The 22540-nt window shown below is 43.1% G+C and overlaps 2 protein-coding genes across 2 annotated transcripts in view; one reads left to right on the top strand and one right to left on the bottom strand.

Moving 5' to 3' along the window:
• LOC121508667 (von Willebrand factor A domain-containing protein 7-like) overlaps window positions 1-12210 on the bottom strand; it is a 48711-nt gene extending 36501 nt beyond the window's left edge. Inside the window, exons 1-2 of the mRNA XM_041785660.1 lie at window positions 12151-12210; window positions 10704-11056 (exon numbers count right to left, since the gene is read on the bottom strand). Coding sequence (XP_041641594.1) covers window positions 10704-10907 — 204 coding nt within the window. The 5' untranslated portion in view covers window positions 10908-11056; window positions 12151-12210. The remainder of the gene's footprint in view (window positions 1-10703; window positions 11057-12150) is intronic.
• Window positions 12211-15780: 3570 nt separating this feature from the next.
• On the top strand, window positions 15781-20923 carry LOC121508019 (GTPase IMAP family member 9-like). The gene is made up of 4 exons (XM_041784482.1): window positions 15781-15857; window positions 17140-17218; window positions 18826-18900; window positions 18992-20923. The coding sequence occupies exons 2-4, from the start codon at window positions 17203-17205 to the stop codon at window positions 20251-20253; spliced, it is 1353 nt and encodes a 450-aa protein (XP_041640416.1). The 5' UTR covers window positions 15781-15857; window positions 17140-17202; the 3' UTR covers window positions 20254-20923.
• Window positions 20924-22540: the final 1617 nt, after the last annotated feature.

Here is a 22540-nt window from a genome sequence, read left to right as displayed (position 1 = left end):
TCATCAGAGTAACTCTGTGACTGTTGAGTGGTCATCAGAGTAACTCTGTGACTGTTGAGTGGTCATCAAAGTAACTCTGTGACTGTTGAGTGGTCATCAGAGTTACTCTGTGACTGTTGAGTGGTCATCAGAGTAACTCTGTGACTGTTGAGTGGCCATCAGAGTGACTCTGTGACTGTTGAGTGGTCATCAGAGTAACTCTGTGACTGTTGAGTCGTCATCAGGGTGACTCTGTGACTGTTGAATGATCATCACAGTAACTCTGTGACTGTTGAGTGGTCATCAGAGTAACTCTGTGACTCTATGTATGTTAATGATCATCAGAGTAACTCTGTGACTGTTGAGTGGTCATCAGAGTAACTCTGTGACTGTTGAGTGGTCATCAGAGTAACTCTGTGACTGTTGAGTGGTCATCAGAGTAACTCTGTGACTGTTGAGTGGTCATCAGAGTAACTCTGTGACTGTTGAGTGGTCATCAAAGTAACTCTGTGACTGTTGAGTGGTCATCAGAGTGACTCTGTGACTGTTAATGATAATCAGAGTGACTCTGTGACTGTTGAGTGATCATCAGAGTGACTCTGTGACTGTTGAGTGATCATCAGAGTAACTCTGTGACTGTTGAGTGGTCATCAGAGTGACTCTGTGATTGTTGAGTGGTCTTCAGAGTAACTCTGTGACTGTTGAGTGGTCAGCAGTTTTCCTCTGACTGTTGAGTGGTCATCAGAGTAACTCTGTGACTCTGTGACTGTTAATGATCATCAGAGTAACTCTGTGACTGTTGAGTGGTCATCAGAGTGACTCTGTGACTGTTGAGTGATCATCACAGTAACTCTGTGACTGTTGAGTGGTCATCAGAGTGACTCTGTGACTGTTGAGTCATCATCAGTGTAACTCTGTGACTGTTGAGTGGTCATCAGAGTAACTCTGTGACTGTTGAGTGGTCATCACAGTAACTCTGTGACTGTTGAGTGGTCATCAGAGTAACTCTGTGACTGTTGAGTGGTCATCAGAGTAACTCTGTGACTCTGTGTATGTTAATGATCATCAGAATAACTCTGTGACTGTTGAGTGGTCATCAAAGTAACTCTGTGACTGTTGAGTGGTCATCAGAGTGACTCTGTGACTGTTGAGTGATCATCAGAGTGACTCTGTGACTGTTGAGTGGTCATCAGAGTTACTCTGTGACTGAGTGATCATCAGAGTGATTCTGTGACTGTTGAGTGGTCATCAGAGTAACTCTGTGACTGTTGAGTGATCATCAGAGTGACTCTGTGACTGCTGAGTGATCATCAGAGTAACTCTGTGACTGTTGAGTGGTCATCAGAGTGACTGTTGAGTGATCATCACAGTAACTCTGTGACTGTTGAGTGGTCATCAGAGTGACTCTGTGACTGTTGAATGATCATCAGAGTGACTCTGTGACTGTTGAGTGGTCATCAGAGTAACTCTGTGACTGAGTGATCATCAGAGTGATTCTGTGACTGTTGAGTGGTCATCAGAGTGACTCTGTGACTTTTGAGTGATCATCAGAGTGACTCTGTGACTGCTGAGTGATCATCAGAGTAACTCTGTGACTGTTGAGTGGTCATCAGAGTAACTCTGTGATTGTTGAGTGGTCTTCAGAGTAACTCTGTGACTGTTGAGTGGTCAGCAGATTTACTCTGACTGTTGCGTAGCATCAGAGTAACTCTGTGACTCTGTGACTGTTAATGATAATCAGAGTAACTCTGTGACCGGGAGTGGTCATCAGAGTGACTCTGTGACTGTTGAGTGATCATCACAGTAACTCTGTGACTGTTGAGTGGTCATCAGAGTGACTCTGTGACTGTTGAGTCATCATCAGTGTAACTCTGTGACTGTTGAGTGGTCATCAGAGTAACTCTGTGACTGTTGAGTGGTCATCACAGTAACTCTGTGACTCTGTGTAGTGGTCATCAGAGTAACTCTGTGACTGTTGAGTGGTCATCAGAGTAACTCTGTGACTCTGTGTATGTTAATGATCATCAGAATAACTCTGTGCCTGCTGAGTGGTCATCGGAGTAACTCTGACTGTTGAGTGCTCGTCAGAGGGACTCTGTGACTGTTAAGTGGTCATGAGAGTAACTCTGTGACTGTTTAGTGGTCCTCAGAGTGACTCTCTGAATGTTGATTGGTCATCAGAGTAACTCTGTGACTTTTGAGTGGTCATTAGAGTGACTCTATGACTGGTGATTGTTTATCAGAGTAACTTTGTGACTGCTGAGTGGTCATGAGTGTAACTCTGTGACTGTTAAGTGGTCATTAGAGTGACTGTGAAACTATTGAGTGGTCATCAGAGTGACTCTGTGATTGTTGATTGTTCATCACAGTGACTCTATGACTGGTGACTGGTCATTAGACAGTGACTGATGAGTAGTCATCAGAGTGACTCTGAAACTACTGAGTGGTCACCAGAGTGACTCTGTGAATGTCTAGTGGTCATGAGTGTAACTATTTGACTGTTGAGTGGTCATCAGAGGGACTCTGTGACTGTTGAGTGGTCATCAGAGGGACTCTGTGACTGTTGAGTGGTCATCAGAGCGACTCTGTAAAATGTTGAATGGTCATCAGATCAAGTCTATGACTGATGAGTGTTCATTAGAGTGACTATTTGACTGTTGTGTGGTCATTACAGTGACTTTGTGACTGTTGAGTGGTCACCAGAGTGACCCTGAGACTCTCTAGTCATCACAAGAGTAACTCTGAGACTGCTGAGTAGTCATGAGTGTAACTCTGTGATTGTTGAGTGGTCATCATTGTGAATCTGTGACTGTTAAGTTGTCATCAGAGTGACTCTGTGACTGCTGAGTGGTCATCAGAGTGACTCTGTGACTGAAAAGTGGTTATCAGTGTGATTCTGTGACTTTTGAGTCGTCATCAGAGTAACTCTGTGACTATTGAGTGGTCATCAGAGTGACTCTGTGACTGTTGAGTGGTCATCAGAGTGACTCTGTGACTGTTAAGTTGTCATCAGAGTGACTCTGTGACTGCTGAGTGGTCATCAGAGTGACTCTGTGACTGAAAAGTGGTTATCAGTGTGATTCTGTGACTTTTGAGTCGTCATCAGAGTAACTCTGTGACTATTGATTGCTCATCAGTGTGACTCTTTGACTGTAAAGTGGTCATCAGAGCAACTCTGTGACTGTTGAGTGGTTTTTAGTGTAACTCTGTGACTGTTGAGTGGTCATCAGAGTAACTCTGTGACTGTTGAGTGGTCATCAGAGTAACTCTGTGACTGTTGAGTGGTCATCAAAGTAACTCTGTGACTGTTGAGTGGTCATCAGAGTTACTCTGTGACTGTTGAGTGGTCATCAGAGTAACTCTGTGACTGTTGAGTGGCCATCAGAGTGACTCTGTGACTGTTGAGTGGTCATCAGAGTAACTCTGTGACTGTTGAGTCGTCATCAGGGTGACTCTGTGACTGTTGAATGATCATCACAGTAACTCTGTGACTGTTGAGTGGTCATCAGAGTAACTCTGTGACTCTATGTATGTTAATGATCATCAGAGTAACTCTGTGACTGTTGAGTGGTCATCAGAGTAACTCTGTGACTGTTGAGTGGTCATCAGAGTAACTCTGTGACTGTTGAGTGGTCATCAGAGTAACTCTGTGACTGTTGAGTGGTCATCAAAGTAACTCTGTGACTGTTGAGTGGTCATCAGAGTGACTCTGTGACTGTTAATGATAATCAGAGTGACTCTGTGACTGTTGAGTGATCATCAGAGTGACTCTGTGACTGTTGAGTGATCATCAGAGTAACTCTGTGACTGTTGAGTGGTCATCAGAGTGACTCTGTGATTGTTGAGTGGTCTTCAGAGTAACTCTGTGACTGTTGAGTGGTCAGCAGATTTACTCTGACTGTTGCGTAGCATCAGAGTAACTCTGTGACTCTGTGACTGTTAATGATAATCAGAGTAACTCTGTGACCGGGAGTGGTCATCAGAGTGACTCTGTGACTGTTGAGTGATCATCACAGTAACTCTGTGACTGTTGAGTGGTCATCAGAGTGACTCTGTGACTGTTGAGTCATCATCAGTGTAACTCTGTGACTGTTGAGTGGTCATCAGAGTAACTCTGTGACTGTTGAGTGGTCATCACAGTAACTCTGTGACTCTGTGTAGTGGTCATCAGAGTAACTCTGTGACTGTTGAGTGGTCATCAGAGTAACTCTGTGACTCTGTGTATGTTAATGATCATCAGAATAACTCTGTGACTGTTGAGTGGTCATCAAAGTAACTCTGTGACTGTTGAGTGGTCATCAGAGTAACTCTGTGACTGTTGAGTGGTCATCAGAGTGACTCTGTGACTGTTAAGTGATTATCAGAGTAACTCTGTGACTGTTGAGTGGCCATCACAGTGACTCTGTGACTGTTGAGTGATCATCAGAGTGACTCTGTGACTGTTGAGTGGTCATCAGAGTTACTCTGTGACTGAGTGATCATCAGAGTGATTCTGTGACTGTTGAGTGGTCATCAGAGTAACTCTGTGACTGTTGAGTGATCATCAGAGTGACTCTGTGACTCTATGTATGTTAATGATCATCAGAGTAACTCTGTGACTGTTGAGTGGTCATCAGAGTAACTCTGTGACTGTTGAGTGGTCATCAGAGTAACTCTGTGACTGTTGAGTGGTCATCAGAGTAACTCTGTGACTGTTGAGTGGTCATCAGAGTAACTCTGTGACTGTTGAGTGGTCATCAAAGTAACTCTGTGACTGTTGAGTGGTCATCAGAGTGACTCTGTGACTGTTAATGATAATCAGAGTGACTCTGTGACTGTTGAGTGATCATCAGAGTGACTCTGTGACTGTTGAGTGATCATCAGAGTAACTCTGTGACTGTTGAGTGGTCATCAGATTAACTCTATGACTGATGAGTGTTTATCAGAGTAACTCTGTGACTGCTGAGTGGTCATGAGTGTAACTCTGTGACTGTTGAGTAGTCATCAGAGGGACTCTGTGACTCTGTGACTGTTAATGATAATCAGAGTAACTCTGTGACGGTGAGTGTTCATCAGAGTGACTCTGTGACTGTTGAGTGGTCATCAGAGTGACTATGTAACTGTTGAGTGGTCATCAGAGTGACTCTGTGACTGTTGAGTGGTCATCAGAGTGACTCTGTGACTGTTTAGTGGTCTTCAGAGTAACTCTGTGACTGTTGAGTGCTCATCAGAGGGACTCTGTGACTGTTAAGTGGTCATCAGATTTACTCTATGACAGATGAGTGTTTATCAGGGAAACTCCATGACTGATGAGTGTTCATCAAAGTAACTCTGTGCTGAGTGGTAATCAAAGTGACTCTGTGACTGTTGAGTGGTCATTACAGTGACTGTGACTGTTGAGTGGTCAACAGAGTGACTCTGTGACTGTTAAGTGGTCATCAGAGTAACTCTGTGTCTGTTGAGTGGCCATCACAGTGACTCTGTGACTGTTGAGTGATCATCAGAGTGACTCTGTGACTGTTGAGTGGTCATCAGAGTTACTCTGTGACTGAGTGATCATCAGAGTGATTCTGTGACTGTTGAGTGGTCATCAGAGTAACTCTGTGACTGTTGAGTGATCATCAGAGTGACTCTGTGACTGCTGAGTGATCATCAGAGTAACTCTGTGACTGTTGAGTGGTCATCAGAGTGACTGTTGAGTGATCATCACAGTAACTCTGTGACTGTTGAGTGGTCATCAGAGTGACTCTGTGACTGTTGAATGATCATCAGAGTGACTCTGTGACTGTTGAGTGGTCATCAGAGTAACTCTGTGACTGAGTGATCATCAGAGTGATTCTGTGACTGTTGAGTGGTCATCAGAGTGACTCTGTGACTTTTGAGTGATCATCAGAGTGACTCTGTGACTGCTGAGTGATCATCAGAGTAACTCTGTGACTGTTGAGTGGTCATCAGAGTAACTCTGTGACTGCGGAGTGGTCATCAGAGTGACTCTGTGACTGTTGAGTGATCATCAAAGTGACTCTGTGACTGCTGAGTGATCATCAGAGTAACTCTGTGACTGTTGAGTGGTCATCAGAGTAACTCTGTGACTGCGGAGTGGTCATCAGAGTGACTCTGTGACTGTTGAGTGATCATCAGAGTGACTCTGTGACTGCTGAGTGATCATCAGAGTAACTCTGTGACTGTTGAGTGGTCATCAGAGTAACTCTGTGACTGCGGAGTGGTCATCAGAGTGACTCTGTGACTGTTGAGTGATCATCAGAGTAACTCTGTGACTGTTGAGTGGTCATCAGAGTAACTCTGTGACTGTTGAGTGATCATCAGAGTGACTCTGTGACTGCTGAGTGATCATCAGAGTAACTCTGTGACTGTTGAGTGGCCATCAGAGTGACTCTGTGACTGTTGAGTGATCATCAGAGTGACTCTGTGACTGTTGAGTGGTCATCAGAGTTACTCTGTGACTGTTGAGTGGTCACCAGATTGACTCTGTGACTGTTGAGTGGTCATCAGAGTGACTCTGTGACTGTTGAGTGATCATCAGAGTAACTCTGTGACTGTTGAGTGATCATCAGAGTAACTCTGTGACTGTTGAGTGGTCATCAGAGTAACTCTGTGACTGTTGAGTGATCATCAGAGTGACTCTGTGACTGCTGAGTGATCATCAGAGTAACTCTGTGACTGTTGAGTGGTCATCAGAGTAACTCTGTGACTGCGGAGTGGTCATCAGAGTAACTCTGTGACTGTTGAGTGGTCATCAGAGTAACTCTGTGACTGTTGAGTGGCCATCAGAGTGACTCGGTGACTGTTGATTGGTCATCAGAGTAACTCTGTGACTGTTGAGTCGTCATCAGGGTGACTCTGTGACTGTTGAATGATCATCACAGTAACTCTGTGACTGTTGAGTGGTCATCAGAGTAACTCTGTGACTCTATGTATGTTAATGATCATCAGAGTAACTCTGTGACTGTTGAGTGGTCATCAGAGTAACTCTGTGACTGTTGAGTGGTCATCAGAGTAACACTGTGACTGTTGAGTGGTCATCAGAGTAACTCTGTGACTGTTGAGTGGTCATCAGAGTAACTCTGTGACTGTTGAGTGGTCATCAGAGTGACTCTATGACTGTTGAGTGGACATCAGAGTGACTCTGTGACTGTTAAGTGATCATCAGCGTAATTGTGACTCTGTGACTGTTGAGTGATCATCAGGGTGACTCTGTGACTGTTGAGTGGACATCAGAGTGACCGTTGAGTGATCATCAGAGTGACTCTGTGACTGTTGAGTGGTCATCCGACAAACTTTGTGACTGTTGAGTGGTCAGCAGTTTTCCTCTGACTGTTGCGTAGCATCAGAGTAACTCTGTGACTCTGTGACTGTTAATGATAATCAGAGTAACTCTGTGACCGGGAGTGGTCATCAGAGTGACTCTGTGACTGTTGAGTGATCATCACAGTAACTCTGTGACTGTTGAGTGGTCATCAGAGTGACTCTGTGACTGTTGAGTCATCATCAGTGTAACTCTGTGACTGTTGAGTGGTCATCAGAGTGACTCTGTGACTGTTGAGTTATCATCAGAGTGACTCTGTGACTGTTGAGTGGTCATCAGAGTGACTCTGTGACTGTTATGTGGTCATCAGAGTAACTCTGTGACTGCTGAATGATCATCACAGTAACTCTGTGACTGTTGAGTGGTCATCAGAGTAACTCTGTGACTGTTGAGTGATCATCAGAGTGACTCAGTGACTGCTGAGTGATCATCAGAGTGACTCTGTGACTGTTGAGTGGTCATCAGAGTGACTCTGTGACTGCTGAGTTATCATCAGAGTGACTCTGTGACTGGTGAGTGATCATTAGAGTGACTCTGTGACTGTTGAGTGGTCATCAGAGTGACTGTTGAGTGATCATCACAGTAACTCTGTGACTATTGAGTGGTCATCAGAGTAACTCTGTGACTGTTGAGTGGTCATCAGAGTGACTCTGTCACTGTTGAGTGGTCATCAGAGTTACTCTGTGACTGTTAATGATAATCAGAGTGACTCTGTGACTGTTGAGTGATCATCAGAGTGACTCTGTGACTGTTGAGTGATCATCAGAGTAACTCTGTGACTGTTGAGTGGTCATCAGAGTGACTCTGTGATTGTTGAGTGGTCTTCAGAGTAACTCTGTGACTGTTGAGTGGTCAGCAGTTTTCCTCTGACTGTTGCGTAGCATCAGAGTAACTCTGTGACTCTGTGACTGTTAATGATCATCAGAGTAACTCTGTGACTGTTGAGTGGTCATCACAGTAACTCTGTGACTCTGTGTAGTGGTCATCAGAGTAACTCTGTGACTGTTGAGTGGTCATCAGAGTAACTCTGTGACTCTGTGTATGTTAATGATCATCAGAGTAACTCTGTGACTGTTGAGTGGTCATCAGAGTAACTCTGTGACTGTTGAGTGATCATCAGAGTGACTCTGTGACTGTTGAGTGGTCATCAGAGTAACTCTGTGACTGTTGAGTGGTCATCAGAGTGACTGTGACTGTTGAGTGGTCATCAGAGTAACTCTGTGACTGTTGAGTGGTCATCAGAGTAACTCTGTGACTGTTGAGTGATCATCAGAGTGACTCTGTGACTGTTGAGTGATCATCAGAGTGACTCTGTGACTGTTGAGTGGTCATCAGAGTGACTCTGTGACTGCTGAGTTATCATCAGAGTGACTCTGTGACTGGTGAGTGATCATTAGAGTGACTCTGTGACTGTTGAGTGGTCATCAGAGTGACTGTTCAGTGATCATCACAGTAACTCTGTGACTATTGAGTGGTCATCAGAGTGACTCTGTGACTGTTGAGTGGTCATCAGAGTGACTCTGTGACTGTTGAGGGGTGATCAGAATGACTCTGTGACTGGTGTCTGGTCATCAGAGTGATTCTGTGACTGTTGAGTGGTCATCAGAGTGACTCTGTGACTGTTAAGTGGTCATCAGAGTGACTGTTGAGTGATCATCACAGTAACTCTGTGACTATTGAGTGGTCATCAGAGTGACTCTGTGACTGTTGAGTGGTCATCAGAGTGACTCTGTCACTGTTGAGTGGTCATCAGAGTTACTCTGTGACTGAGTGATCATCAGAGTGATTCTGTGACTGTTGAGTGGTCATCAGAGTGACTCTGTGACTGTTAAGTGATTATCAGAGTAACTCTGTGACTGTTGAGTGGCCATCAGAGTGACTCTGTGACTGTTGAGTGGTCATCAGAGTAACTCTTTGACTCTGTGTTGTGGTCATCAGAGTGACTCTGTGACTGTTGAATGATCATCAGAGTAACTCTGTGACTCTGTGTATGTTAATGATCATCAGAGTAACTCTGTGACTGTTGAGTGGTCATCACAGTAACTCTGTGACTCTGTGTAGTGGTCATCAGAGTAACTCTGTGACTGTTGAGTGGTCATCAGAGTAACTCTGTGACTCTGTGTATGTTAATGATCATCAGAGTAACTCTGTGACTGTTGAGTGGTCATCAGAGTAACTCTGTGACTGTTGAGTGATCATCAGAGTGACTCTGTGACTGTTGAGTGGTCATCAGAGTAACTCTGTGACTGTTGAGTGGTCATCAGAGTGACTGTGACTGTTGAGTGGTCATCAGAGTAACTCTGTGACTGTTGAGTGGTCATCAGAGTGACTCTGTGACTGCTGAGTGATCATCAGAGTGACTCTGTGACTGTTGAGTGATCATCAGAGTAACTCTGTGACTGTTGAGTGGTCATCAGAGTGACTCTGTGATTGTTGAGTGATCTTCAGAGTAACTCTGTGACTGTTGAGTGGTCAGCAGATTTACTCTGACTGTTGCCTAGCATCACAGTAATTCTGTGACTCTGTGACTGTTAATGATCATCAGAGTGACTCTGTGACTGCGGAGTGGTCATCAGAGTGACTCTGTGACTGTTGAGTGATCATCAGAGTAACTCTGTGACTGTAGAGTGGTCATCAGAGTGACTCTGTGACTGTTGAGTCATCATCAGTGTAACTCTGTGACTGTTGAGTTATCATCAGAGTAACTCTGTGACTGTTGAGTGGTCATCAGAGTGACTCTGTGACTGCTGAGTTATCAGCAGAGTGACTCTGTGACTGGTGAGTGGTCATCAGAGTTACTCTGTGACTGAGTGATCATCAGAGTGATTCTGTGACTGTTGAGTGGTCATCAGAGTGACTCTGTGACTGTTAAGTGATTATCAGAGTAACTCTGTGACTGTTGAGTGGCCATCAGAGTAACTCTGTGACTGTTGAGTGGTCATCAGAGTAACTCTGTGACTCTGTGTATGTTAATGATCATCAGAGTGACTCTGTGACTGTTAAGTGATTATCAGAGTAACTCTGTGACTGTTGAGTGGTCATCAGTGTAACTCTGTGACTGTTGAGTGGTCATCAGAGTGACTGTGACTGTTGAGTTATCATGAGAGTAACTCTGTGACTGCGGAGTGATCATCAGAGTGACTCTGTGACTGTTGAGTGGTCATCAGAGTGACTGTGACTGTTGAGTGGTCATCAGAGTGACTCTGTGACTGTTGAGTGGTCATCAGTGTCACTCTGTGACTGTTGAGTGATCATCGGAGCATATATAACTGTTGAGTGGTCATCAGAATGACTCTGTGCAGGCAGTCCTATCGTTTGGGTCATTCCATATAAACAACCCAGTTATGTCGGTTACTTTTGTCAAGTTTGCCCTCTAGCATTTAAGAAACTCTGTTTGAATGTGCCAGGCTTTACTCACAGTCAGGCTGAAGTCTCGTCCCTCTGAGGCGGCGATGTCTCTGCAGACCTCAGCTGTCTTTCTAAGCACTGCCCTCTCTGTGATGACACTGTGAGTTATAGAGCCAAACAAAAGTTCAAAGAGTGGCTTGAAGCTGTGGTTGAGGCCTGACAGGCTGAGGATCACCAGCACCACAAATGTGACCGTCTTAGCAGGTGCGAACATGGCTGAACATGAGCAGGGGAAGTTTTGGTGCTCTTTTTACCCACTGTGTTCAGTCAGTAAACACAGATTTCTCAGAAATAGACAACAGCCTGGGTATCACCGTTTATTGAAGCAGGTGTAACAAGGCAGCAGGGGGGAAGTGAAGACACCTGAGTAAAGAGAGCGAGGAAGAGAATCATCACGGAGAATATGCAGGAGGGAAATCAATTTCTATAGAATATTTTATACAAACCTAATCTCCATGTGCTTTACAGAAGATAAAAACAGAAACAGAAACGCACCGGTGAGTCGTGAAAAACCAGAAAATCCAGCTATAATAGCCGATGACCCTGGACACACCTTTCACTGATCTCTACAGCCTTCTACATACACTAATGCTGGGGTCTCTGCTCCATGAACACTTCTACATACACTAATGCTGGGGTCTCTGCTCCATGAACACTTCTACATACACTAATGCTGGGGTCTCTGCTCCATGAACACTTCTACATACACTAATGCTGGGGTCTCTGCTCCATGAACACTTCTACATACACTAATGCTGGGGTCTCTGCTCCATGAACACTTCTACATACACTAATGCTGGGGTCTCTGCTCCATGAACACTTCTACATACACTAATGCTGGGGTCTCTGCTCCATGAACACCTCTACACACAAAGACAAACTAACAGGCAGAGCCTAGAGAGGACAGCAGTGTTTTAGGCCACTTTTAAAGCACTAAGAGTTTCAGCAGGTAGTTTGTTCCAGAGTACATCAACACAATGACAACATGTTTTATAGATTATAAGGATGACATCATCTTCAAAGAGAAGGGTGGAATATTGGAATATTTACAGATTTTAAGGGATGACATCAACTTTAAATTGAAGGCTTGAGACTCATAGGAGGGTTGTTGAACGTCGATAGTGTCAGTATTATTTGCAAAATGCACTTTTACTACATTTTTCATGAGAAAACCTCTTTCAAATTGAATGTTTTTAAAGGTTTGCAATGTTTGGATTCTGTAACTCAGAATGTATGTGACCCCCTGCTGAAAATCATCCACAGACTCTTCTGTGCTCTCTAAATATCTCCAGTCCTCAGGCTGATTTTTCCTCTATGGTACAGAAAAACATACTAATACTACTGCAACTACTAAAGATGTGCCAAATATAAAACTTTAAGTATTATAAATGGTACATTATTTAGACAAAAATCTCCTAAATTAAGCAAAGATTATAAATCTATGTACCTTTCCTTACCTGTGTGTCTTCAGTTGTTTGCAGCCCTCAGTGTTCTGTCAGCATTGCGTTCATTCTCTCTATTAAATACCTGCTGTTGTGCCAACACCTGTGCCAGTAGTTCCAGTAATCTAAGGCTGGGGACAGCCATCCTCATTCCATTCTTTTAAAGGTTCACTGATGAATATCGAGATTCCTCACATTGACTCCCACATGAACTGCATTTCTTTGAAATTGCTGACATGTTTTAGTGGCAACAAGGGTGTGCCTTTAGACGTTTTACTGGTCCTAGGTGTACTTAAAGAAAACTAATTCATCAGCTTGAAAGTGACGATGGAGAGTAAAAATCAGTGTTTCATTAAGGTACTAATAAAAGGAGAGGTGACTGTTTAGAATATCTGAATGTTTTATAGGTTTTAAAGGATGACGTCACTGAAAGACTCTCTGATAGTTATCACAAACACCAAGGATGGAACAACCAGTTATATTAGGGTTAGGGCTGATGACTGTTTCATAGAGGACTAACTAAAACCAGAGAATTAAAGCCAGGTTTAAAGGAGACTAACAGGATTAAATGGATGTGTCACATTTGGAGAATCATCACTGTAGCCTGCAAAGAACTGAGAGAATCTACTGTGAAACAAAAATTATCTTTAAGAACAAAGAAATTCAAAATGTGAATGTAAAGCAGAGCTACCAGATACAAAGCTGTGAAATAGAGGTTTTTACAGATTTTTCACATTTAAATGTTTCCGATCATCACTCTGATGTTAACATTAGACAGAGATAAGCTGAGTAAATACTAAAGTCAGAGTTTAAATGATGATTTCATTCAAACCTACCTGATTGTAATCTTTTATTATGCCTATATTTATTGGTGAGTGTTCAATCAGGTCACTCAGTTCCTGGTTTGAGGATTTATGGGGTGTCAAGAATGTTAGAAAGCATGTTAGACCAAAGATCACTAGAAATAAAGATCATGACAGCAAACTCTGAGAAATCACGGTCTGTTTAAAATTTGAAATTAACATTAACAAAACAAATTAACATCTGAAAATGTTTAATGAACAGCAAAGATTAATAATTATCCCATGGAATAAGAGACTGAGCGATGCTGTGGCTCTTTCCCTCAGACGTCTCATGGTCAGCATCAGCCTCCACATAAATCTGAGCTGCTGCTCACCCCTCCCTCCACCATTTACAGGAAACAGCAGCGCTTCTATGAAACTGAGCCGAGGAGGGCTCCCCCTGGTGGTGGAGTCATGGCACTGACAGGAGGAAATCCAATACCCTGAGAATCTACTGCAGGGGTCGTCAAGTACATTTGCACAAGGGCCAGATTTAGTCTTGACAGACTCTCTGGGGGCTGGACTTCCAAATAAAGAAAAATTAAATCAATATATTGTTCTGATTAACATATTATTTTAGTAATATTTGTATTTTCTTTCAAAATGCAGGACATTTTTAGGCATTACCAGTGAGATCTATCCTTATCTATAATGCCGTATAAGGAGACATGCATGCCCACAGAAATGGCTGGAAAAAAATGGTCCCTCCACCATTATGATTTAGCAGCAATATGGACTCATGTTTCACTCTATACACTACTTTACTGCTTCAATCTGCCATTTCTGCAACATTTTGTGCAACTTTTAACCCATTTTTGATCATTTTTGCTATTCTTATTACTCTTTAACTCACATTCCTGCCTTTTCACTGCTTTGCCATTGGCTATTTTTGCACCATTTATTCACTTTTAACACACTTTTGATACTTTCTTCCCTTTCTGCCTCTTTCATCTCATATTAACCATTCTTTAACTCCTTTAAACCATTTTACTTGTGTGTCTTATCCCTCCTTCATCCATTTTTGCCACTTTTGTCTTTTATACTAATGGTTTGACACATTTTAACCTCTTTTCATCACTTTTACTGCAGGTATTGTCCCTTTGTGCCACTCCACAGCCCCACTGGACACTTATCGCCCATTTTTGCCGATCTTTAACCTCTTTTCACCACTTTATCTGGCCATTTTTGCCAGTTTTAAGACATTTTTGATACTTCTTGCCCTTTTTGTTGCCTCTTTAACTCAATTGTTGCCACGATTTAACTCCTTTAAACCACTTGTCTTGTTTTATCCCTCCTTTATCAATTTTTGCCACTGTTCATCTATTTTGCCACTTTTTATCACGTTTTTCCACCATTTTTGCCACTTTTAACTCATTTTTGATATACTTTTTGCCCCTTTTTCCTCTTCTACTAATGGTTTGCCACATTTTAACCTCTTTTCACCACTATTCCTGCAAGTTTTTGTCCCTTTGTGCTGCTCTACAACCCATTTGGACACTTATTGCCCAATTTTGCTACTCTCCAACCCCTTTCACCACTTTATCTGGCCATTTTTGCCATTTTTAACACATTTTGTTAATATTTACTGAAAATGCCTGACAAGTGAATTTCTGTAAAAACAGAACAAATGTTAAATCATTCTAAAAATATTTTAATATTAATTATTGGGTTGGTAACAGCTGCAGACATTTACAGTCAAAAGATAGTCTTTAAACCACAACATCTTTCCTGCTTTTCTGAATTTTACGACCTTCTGAGGGCCAGAAAGGAAACTTTGGGGGGCCTGAATGGCCCCCGGGCCGCCAGTTGATGATCAGTGTTCTACTGGATCTGTGGAGTGACAACAGGTCAGAGGAAGAAAAAGTACCAAACTGTGGTACTCTAGTAAAAGTACTGGTTTATAAATCTCCTGTAGTAAAAGTACTGCCCTCAAATTTACTCTGGTGAAAGCAGTAAAAGTAAAAGTGCCAGTATCTTTTTACTTCATCTGTGTCCTCAATCTGCTTCAGTTTCGGTTTCTGTTTCCTGTAAATGCTCAGAGAGGGGGAAGCAAAGCATAGTTTCAGTTTCTACTCTGGACATGAGTCAGAGCCACAAGGTCCAAGGAGGACTGCTGAATCCCAACAAGGGGGCAGGACTGGCCAAGAAGACTGGGGATATGGACAGACATGTGACTGGACCAGGAATGGGGTCATTACTCATGGGAACTCCAGCGTCTTATATAGATCCAGAACATTTGGCTCAGTAAGAGCCGGATCCCTCTGTCCCTAACATCTCTTCATTTAGAACCTTTTAGTTTTTACTGATCAGATCAATTTATTTATGTCTGACTGGGGCCCCGCAGATACATCAGAATCCATTCTCTGGGTTTATCTGGGTCCATTTTCGAGGTTTATCAGAATCCATTCTCTGGGTTTATCTGGGTCCATTTTCGAGGTTTATCAGAATCCATTCTCTGGGTTTATCAGGGCTCTTATATATACATATATAAAAACTATATATATATATATTTATATATATACACACATGCACATATTACCAGTTTATTTCTCTGCTCATAAAGAGTGTTTTATTTTCTCACTCTCTTGTCACAGTCATGAACAACTCCAACATGGCTGCCATGAAATCACTACTTGCCCTCTGTGTGGAGTTCTCCTTGGAGAAAGATCCTCCCTTTTTGTTCTGATTAAAATAAGGTTGAAAATGAAAGGAACGGCTACTTCATGAAAGAGTCGGCTCTTTGAGTCGGCTCGTTTGAAAACTTCCCCTCTCTATTTAAGTCCAGCTCTGCTTCTTTCACTTCACTCCTGACTGCTGAGGAGGAAGCATCGTCTGCAGGGATCAGCTGGAAGTTTGTTTCTCTTCTAACCACACGTTTAGGTGAGTTTGGTGTTTTAGTGGCTTTCAGGCTCCTGAGCATGGTCCTGTTACAGATCTGCATGTGAAGATTATTTTCTAATGTAACTTCTCTGGTTTCTGATATCCTGACTTACAACTCTTTATTTTGTCGTAAATATCATCCAGTTAAACCGTCCTGAGTAAAAGAGAGGCTGAGAGCCCCGATGAGGTTAAAAGTCAGCATGTCTCTGACAGTAAACCCCTGTAGCAGCTGCAGTTCAGCTGTTCAGGAGAAATGTTTCTCAGTTATTTATACTCATTTTTAGTTTCCAGTAGACCGTCCTGGATCTCTTCAAGTCTAAACATCACTGTACTCACATGATTCGTTTGTCTCTTCTGTACCAACACTGACTGCAGTAACACTAATCTAAACTTAAGGACCAGTATGAGTTGTTGTCACTGAGAGTTTATTCAGATCTAAGGACAGTCTGATCAAACCTGTGTGTGAGACACGAGGTCAGCATGAGTTTATGAACAACTGGACATGGTTAGCACACAGAGGAGGAGGAGGGGACGGTACAGGGGAGAGAGGGCTGACTCCTCTTTGAATCCCAGCAACAGGCACAAACAACTATACAGGCTGGGCCCCTGATAAACCAGAGAATGGCCCCTGATAAACCAGAGAATGGCCCCTGATAAACCAGAGAATGGCCCCTGATAAACCAGAGAATGGCCCCTGATAAACCAGAGAATGGCCCCTGATAAACCAGAGAATGGCCCCTTTGCTGCTGTTCACTTTTGAATTTTGACTTTAACTAACTGTTTACCACTCTCTGCCACTTTTAACCCATTTCCACCTTTTTGGAACATTTTTAACCAAATAATGGTCAAACACTATTTGCCCATTTTTACATTTTAGACATTTTTTGACCACTTTTTTGTGTGCCAAAATCTGCCTCTTTTCACCATTTTTTACTTTTATGACTCCTTTTTGCCACTGTAAACCAGTTTTTGGCCTCCATTATTGGCCCATTCTCACCATTCTTTTATCACTTTTAACTCTAGCTTCAACTCCTCAGCCACTTTAACCCATTACTTTAAACCTGTTTTCACCACTGTTTGGCCACTTTTGATGATTTTTCAGTACCTTTTTTTTGCCACTTTTATCCTCTTGTTGCCTCTTTTTGATGAAACCAAAAAGGCAGTTCTCTGTTTTTATAGAGACGTTGTTAATCCTAGATTCTAGAAAAAATAAGCTGGTATTATCTTCTGTAGTAAAGTCTGTGGTGGTGGAGTAAACATGCTGTGGGTTTTATGTCCTCAGGTGCTGACTGTCTATAGAGGAGCTGCAGAAGATCTCCTGAATCCTGTAATCTCTGACCTAAACATGGCCTACAGACTGAGTAAGTCACTAAATTATATTCATTTTCAGGGAGTGGATAATAACAGCGCTAGCTTGTAATACACTGAGTGTCCACTAGAGGCTGCAGGAACACTGAAAGTCCAGTCTGATCACCTGTTAAAGAGCTATTTTTACACTAGAAATAAACTGGTTTACAGCCTTGTTAAAAAAAACAAACGTGTCTCATTAGTTAATGTGTTCATGTGCTCTCATTGTACAGGGGGGATTATTTTGTACCACAATGGTTTGGATTAGATTTAGGAAAAACCTTACTACACACTGATTGGCGTGTCTCACTTGGTTAACAGATAGCTCGACAGGCAGCCTGGATAGCCCTGATCATGCTGTTAGCCCGGATAGCCCTGATCATGCTGTTAGCCCGGATGGCCCTGATCATGCTGTTAGCCCGGATGGCCCTGATCACGCTGTTAGCCCGGATAGCCCTGATCACGCTGTTAGCCCGGATAGCCCTGATCACGCTGTTAGCCCGGATAGCCCTGATCACGCTGTTAGCCCGGATAGCCCTGATCACGCTGTTAGCCCGGATAGCCCTGATCACGCTGTTAGCCCGGATAGCCCTGATCACGCTGTTAGCCCGGATAGCCCTGATCACGCTGTTAGCCCGGATAGCCCTGATCATGCTGTTAGCCCAGATAGCCCTGATCATGCTGTTAGCCTGGATAGCCCTGATCACGCTGTTAGCCCGGATAGCCCTGATCATGCTGTTAGCCCAGATAGCCCTGATCATGCTGTTAGCCCGGATAGCCCTGATCACGCTGTTAGCCCGGATAGCCCTGATCACGCTGTTAGCCCGGATAGCCCTGATCATGCTGTTAGCCCAGATAGCCCTGATCATGCTGTTAGCCTGGATATCCCTGATCATGCTGTTAACCTGGTTGCCCTGATCATTATGTTAGGTTGGATAGCCCTGATCATGGTGTTGGCCATGAAAATGATTTTTGAATTTTAGTTTTGGTAAACTACACTGCCTGGCCAAAAAAAAAGTCACCACCAAAAAAAGGTCACACACTCTAATATTTCGTTGGACCGCCTTTAGCTTTGATCACAGCGTGCATTCGCTGTGGCATTGTTTCGAGAAGCTTCTGCAATGTCACAAGATCTATTTCCATCCAGTGTTGCATTAATTTTAATATTGATGATGGGAGAGTCTGACCACTGTGCAAAGCCTTCTCCAGCAAATCCCAAAGATTCTCATGGGGTTAAGGTCTGGACTCTGTGGTGGTCAATCCATGTGTGAAAATGATGTCTCATACTCCCTGAACCACTCTTTCACAATTTGAGTCCAGTGAATTCTGGCATTGTCATCTTGGAATATGCCCTTGCCATTAGGGAAGAAAAAATCCATTGTTTAAGAAGTGAGAAGTTACTCATTGCATCAGCTGGGGTTAAATGACTTGTTGCCAGCTGAAAGATAATCTCCCATGCAGTAATTATCCAATAGGAGGCTCATACCTATTTGCTTAGTTAAATCCAGGTGGTGACTTTTTTTGGCCAGGCAGTGTATAATAACTTTGGTGCACACACTTCTGCTCATCTGTAAACATTCATTTGTCTCTAATATTTGAATTCTTCTGTACCAAACTGCAGACATCAGCTCTGATGATGGGGATTGTGGAGAAAGCCAACTCTGGGAGGAGGATGGATGGACTACTGTGGTCACAGGTCAGACATCTAAAGTCTGCATGTTGCATTAAGTCTGATGTTTGATCGACCCGATGATCATTATAATTCAGTGTTTCTCATTCTTTCTCAGATGGTAACATACAGAATAACAAGGAGCTGAGGATGGTGTTGGTGGGGAAGACCGGCAATGGGAAGAGCGCCACTGGAAACACCATCCTGGGTCGAGAGTGTTTTGAGTCGAAGTGTGGTGCAGAGTCTGTGACTATGGAGTGCTCTAAGGTCAGAGGTACCGTGGATGGACAGAAGATCGCCGTCATCGACACTCCAGGCCTGTTTGACACCAGAGTAGACATGGATGAGATACTGCAACGTGTTTCCCAGTGCATCGTGTTCGCTGCTCCTGGTCCTCACGTGTTCCTGGTGGTCGTCAGGGTGGGTAGATACACCGAGGAGGAGAAGCAAACGGTGCAGAGAATTCAGGAAACATTTGGTCAGGCTGCAGACCGGTACTCCATGGTTCTCTTTACTCATGGCGACAATCTCGAATCAACTATCGAGCATTTCTTGAAGGGAAGCCCCGAGCTGAAGGAGCTCGTGGCCCGATGTAAAGGCCAGTACCACGTCTTCAACAACAAGAGCAAAGATCACTCCCAGGTGACTGAGCTGCTCAAAAAGATCAGAAAAATGGTCAAGAGGAATGGAGGGAGTCACTACACCAACGACATGTTCCAGGAGGCTGAGGTGGAGATTGAAGAGGAGAAACAACGAATCCTGAAAAAGAGTGAAAAGCAATTTCGCGAAGACACTGCAGCATTAGAGAGAAGACTGAGGCAAGAACACGAGAGAGAGATGAGAGCACTTAGACAGCAACTGGAGTCTGAGAGAGATGAGGAGAGGAATCAGCTGGTAGTGTATGATCACAGGATGAAGGAAGAAAAGAAAGAGATGGCAATGGTGATGTCAATGATGGGGAAGATGGCAATGGACGTAATGACCAGGATGGAGAAAATGCAGGAACGGCAAGAACAGATACTTAGAGAGGAAAGAAACAGGTATGACCAGGCTCTGAGAGAGGAAAGAAGCACATACCAGCAGACGCTGAGAGATGAACGAAGCACGTACCAGCAGGCGCTTAAAGAGGAAAGACAGAGGTATGAACAGAGATTCGAAGGGGAACGAAACAGGTATGACCAGGCTCTGAAAGAGGAACGGAACTCCTATCAACAGCAGCTGAGAGAAGAACGAAAGTCTTATGAAGACAGACTGAGAGAGGAACAAAACAAGTACGAACAGAAACGGATCGAAGAACAGAAGAAGCTGAAAGAAGAGCGTGAAAAAAAGGCCAGAGAGGAAGCTGAAAAGAAAAAGAAGGGAGGCTGTGTTGTCATGTGATGGTTACAGGCCCACAGGTCTTCTCCCAATCATTACGGAAGTCACCAACAAAGTCATTAGTCCTAATTAACAGCCCATCTAAACAGTGGATTAGGCCGTTCTACTGAGACATCAGTGGATGGAGAAATTAAATCTAGTCTTGGGATGATATTGATGGTCTGTCCTCGTTTCATCATCATGTTGTTTGATTTTTGTTGTTAAGCTTTAATTATTCTAGCAGGGATGATTCCTCTGTCTTATTTAGCTCTGTTTGTACCTACATGACCTTCCTCTGAGGTCTAGATTCAGATGTATGCAGATGACACAGTGATTTACCTGTTTATCTCATTTTAGGTTTGTTTGAAGTGATTATAATAGTTTTATTCCTGCATTCCTATTGACTACAGTTCAACCCAAACCCTAACCCTGTCTGAAAACACTGATGCCTTCACGTGTCAGAGTGGAGCAGAAATAAAGCTGTGATAATGAGACCAAACCTCTGTCAGTTCTATTCTTAGTTTCCCAGTCCAGAACTCAGAGGTCAATGCTGAACAAATGTGTGGTGGCTTGGCTTTATTTCAGTGGAGTTACAGTTGCAAGAAAAAGTATGTGAACCCTTTGGGATTTCTTGGATTTCTGCATAAATTGGTCATCAAATGTGTTCTGATCTTCATCTAAGTCACAGCAATAGACAAACACAGTCTGCTTAAACTAATAAAGCACAAAAAATGATATGTTTTCATGTTTTTATTGAACAAAGCATGTAAACATTCACAGTGCAGCATCAGCTTAATGCTGTTTGCAGCCCTGGTTATTAGGGCCCTATTGTATCTGTAAGAATAATTTTTTTCTGTCACAACTTTTGCATTTTTGGGGACCTTATCATGCTCCAAAACTCACGAAATTTGGAGGCTTGTTAGATCCTGGTGAAAAATTTGGTATTCTGGAGGTTCCATTCAACTCGCTCAAAAAAAAAAAAGGCCCCTCAGGGGCTCCAAAACCTGGCTTTTCACTGGTATTCAGGAGCCCCACCCAAAGGTTTGAGCGACATGCATGAAACTTAGTACACATATGTATCGTGACTAGACAAACAAAAAATCCTCTTGGGACCATCCTCTAAAATGCAAATGAAATGACATCATAAAGGTAAAGTGTCCAAATTTGGCCATTTTTCAGTCAATTTACAGTCCACGCATTTGAATGAACTCGTCTGAGGGGACTTATCCAATTGACTCCAGACTGATTTCTCCTGAAACTAGACAAGATGGACACCAAAAGCTATCAAAAGCTTGAGTTTTCACCAGGGGGGCGGGGCTGTTATAAGGCTCCAAACTTTGACGACCACTTTTTTCACCATGTCACTATTGAAACGCTCGCCATTGCCAATAAAGAGTCCTTCAAGAACACCCGTGTTGTCTGAAGGATATCGATGCTTTTATTTCAAAAATTCGAGCCAGAAGGTTAAAAACAGTAAGAGGAATACACAAATGGCCAATTTGTGTCACTTCCTGTTGGCAGTAGGGGGCGCTATGATGGGATGTTTGCATGAGAGCATTTTTAGTGTGATACTGTTGTCTTTAAAGAAACTGTAGAAGAAGACAGAATATAGGATAGAAAAGTTACAAGAGGTTAAAGTCATTTGGCATGATCAAAAACGCCTTATTTTGAAATTGAGATGAAGCCGGTGGATTTCCTGTTGGGATTTGGGTATGGGTCCAAGAGACTTTTTTGTCGGTCTCCTAATGACCCATATGCTGACCAGGATTCATAAGTCTGAGGTGAAAGGTGAGCGGGGGCTGAATGCCCATCCATCCATCCATCCATCCATCGCCTATACTGCATATCCCATCATGGGGGCGCTGAAGGATGACTCTGTGAATGTCCTAGAAGGGCCCAGAACCCCGACTGAACCCTATCCAACATCTCTGGAGAGACCTGAATATCTGCCAACCCCATCCAACCTGTGAGCCTGAGAGGATTTACAAGATAAATGGCAGAAAATCCTCCATCCAGGTGTGCAAGGAGCTTCAACTATGAGCTGAGTAAAAGCTCTGAATACTGATGTCAGTGTGAGATTTTAGTTTTTTAATTCTTATTAGTAAAAGCTTCTAAAATTCGATTTTCCCTTTGTCATGGTGGAATACTGAGTGTAAATTACTGACAATAAAAATGAATCTAAATGACTGTAGAACCAGACTGAAACTGAAGAAGCAGAGGGGTTGTAAATATGGGCCTTTATATCTGGGGGGTGGGCTGTCTCTGTCTCCTCATATTTTAGCTCTGATTATAAGTGTAGATGTTAAAGTCT

This window comes from Cheilinus undulatus, linkage group 4 (genome assembly GCF_018320785.1).
Source record: "Cheilinus undulatus linkage group 4, ASM1832078v1, whole genome shotgun sequence".
Taxonomy (NCBI): Eukaryota; Metazoa; Chordata; class Actinopteri; order Labriformes; family Labridae; genus Cheilinus; species Cheilinus undulatus.
Note: the sequence above shows the minus strand (reverse complement) of the source record. Positions and strands in the feature narration are given on the sequence as shown.

Coding starts and splice junctions, on each gene's coding strand:
- LOC121508019 (XM_041784482.1), top strand. Junction 18,901..18,991: donor ATGGACTACTGTGGTCACAG/GTCAGACATCTA, acceptor ATTCTTTCTCAG/ATGGTAACATACAGAATAAC.